The 2,169-nt window shown below is 36.4% G+C and overlaps 1 protein-coding gene across 1 annotated transcript in view; it reads left to right on the forward strand.

Moving 5' to 3' along the window:
• chaf1b (chromatin assembly factor 1, subunit B) overlaps positions 1 to 2,169 on the forward strand; it is a 13,056-nt gene that overhangs the window by 6,046 nt on the left and 4,841 nt on the right. Inside the window, exon 12 of the mRNA XM_014026292.1 lies at positions 1,377 to 1,916. Within this exon, the coding sequence (XP_013881746.1) occupies positions 1,377 to 1,916 (540 nt within the window). The remainder of the gene's footprint in view (positions 1 to 1,376; positions 1,917 to 2,169) is intronic.

The following is a 2,169-nucleotide window of genomic DNA, read 5'->3' on the forward strand; positions in this document are numbered from 1 at the left end:
TACTTATTTTCCAGAGGACATACTTATTTTTTCTTTTTGATTTTTTTTCTACCTGGATTACTGAGATGCATCAGGACACTTCCATACATGACTTACTGTGTGGAGATTTGGGGAAATTCCTATAAAACCAACACAAAACCTACTTATATGCTTCAGAAGAAAGCTATACGAATTATAAATGCTTCAGATTATTCATGGTGTCCGCGGGTCCTTAAAAAGTCTTAAATTTACATATCTAAAATCAAAACCTTGAAAAGTCTTAAATTTGTTAAAAAATGTGCAACTTGGTCTTAAATTTGTTACTCAAAGGTCTTGAATTTTGTCGGGCAGAAGCGATTAAAGTTATCTGTCTCCCCCGGCTGTCTGCAGAACCATCGCTTTTATTTTCGGTCTTAAATTTCATTCAAGATGGTATTAAAAAGGTSTTWAAAAGTCTTAAATTTGACTTGCTAATACCTGCAGAGACACTGTTATTGTCATCCAACTAATGACATACAGTATTTCTCACATTGCATACTTTAAAATTTTATGATTTAGTAGAGCTTAGAACAGCATTGACAATGTACAAAGTTTATACTAAAGTCCTTCCACATTGTATACAGAAGTGGTTTAACTTAAAGAAACAAACTGAGTTAAGAAATAAAGATTTATTTTAAAAAAATCAAAGGTTTGAACAAATATTAAAAATAATTGTACCTCTGTTAGAGGGATTTGTGTTTGGAATAATTGTTATAAAGACTTAAAACTGTGTTTTTCAAAAATCAAAGGTTTGAACAAATATTAAAAATAATTGTACCTCTGTTAGAGGGATTTGTGTTTGGAATAATTGTTATAAAGAGTTAAAACTGTGTTTTTCAGTAACTAAATTTAAAATAATGTTTAAAAACTTTCTTACAGAAATATACCAATTTTTGATTGATTGTTTGCTGCTGCTAGAGTTTTGTTACAAATTTGGTTAGAATTTCATTGAAGATTTTCTTTCATAAAATCTATAGGAAATACATTGATTTGATTTTGATAATGTTTGAMTAAAAAGTGAAGGTATAAAAAGCTTAGGCTTCTACCTACACTTTTTTTTGGTCTATACTTTGTCTTTGTGACATTGACAGGAATTTAAAGATTGTGTATTATTTTCTGCGTTATTCTGTTATTTTCATTGTTCTGTGTTTTGTGCTATTTTGTAAATGGAAAATTTTAAAATGACCAAAACAAAAGTTTAAAGGATCAGACTAAAGGTTCATGAAGTTGACTTAACTTGAAAATGTAGCTTTAGCCCAACTATTCAATCTTCCATTGTTAATGTAGGAATGTAAATATGTGTTTTGTTTTTTAACTGTCTCAGTCATATTGTGTAATTCTGATGATGTCCTGTTTAGGTCTGGTGATGGTTCCTTCCTGGCYGTCTCCTCCACAGACGGTTACTGCTCCTTCCTGTCTTTTTCTCCAGGAGAGCTAGGCACTCCATTAAAGGAGCCTCCCACCCTGGAGATCTTTGTACCAAACAATGGTTCTGACAAAAAAGGAAAGAAGTCATCAGTGACTAAGAACCCCTCTCCCGTGTCCCGGCCACCGAGCTCAACCCCAAGTCCCACATCTCAGTCTAACTGTGCCACCCCAGCAGAGGAAAAGAAGAGCACCCCTAAAACCAAATCCAAGCCTCAGCCCCGTAGGATCACCCTCAACACCCTGGAGGGCTGGGGAAAGCCTGCGAGCTCTAAAACTCCTTCAACATCTCAGACCACGGTTCCTGGCAGTGCACCTTCTACCTCTCAGCCACATCTGACTCCCCTCACCCCTACAAACCAGCCCTGTGTTGCACCACTTACCCCCTCCACACCAAAAGTCCTGAACAGTGTCAATTCTCCTGGGCCCACTACTCCCAAGGCTTCAACCACCCCAAAAGGACCCACCCCGAGGTAAAACAAACAAAACAAATATAAAACTGAGTTAATTTCATGTTGACGTGTTTATCCCATAGGGTCTTTCAGACATGTTGGTGTAAATATGTATACATCTAGGGCTGCTACAAAACTGGACAATCAAGCTTGAGTCTGGCAACCAGGAAGTAGTCGATCAGTTTTGATGCTACAGATAGGCCTGTCACGATAACAAATTTTGCTGGGCGATTAATTGTCTCAAAAATTATTGCGATAAGCGATAATATTGCCT

The sequence above is a fragment of the Austrofundulus limnaeus genome, unplaced genomic scaffold (genome assembly GCF_001266775.1).
Source record: "Austrofundulus limnaeus strain Quisiro unplaced genomic scaffold, Austrofundulus_limnaeus-1.0 Scaffold541, whole genome shotgun sequence".
Classification (NCBI taxonomy): Eukaryota; Metazoa; Chordata; class Actinopteri; order Cyprinodontiformes; family Rivulidae; genus Austrofundulus; species Austrofundulus limnaeus.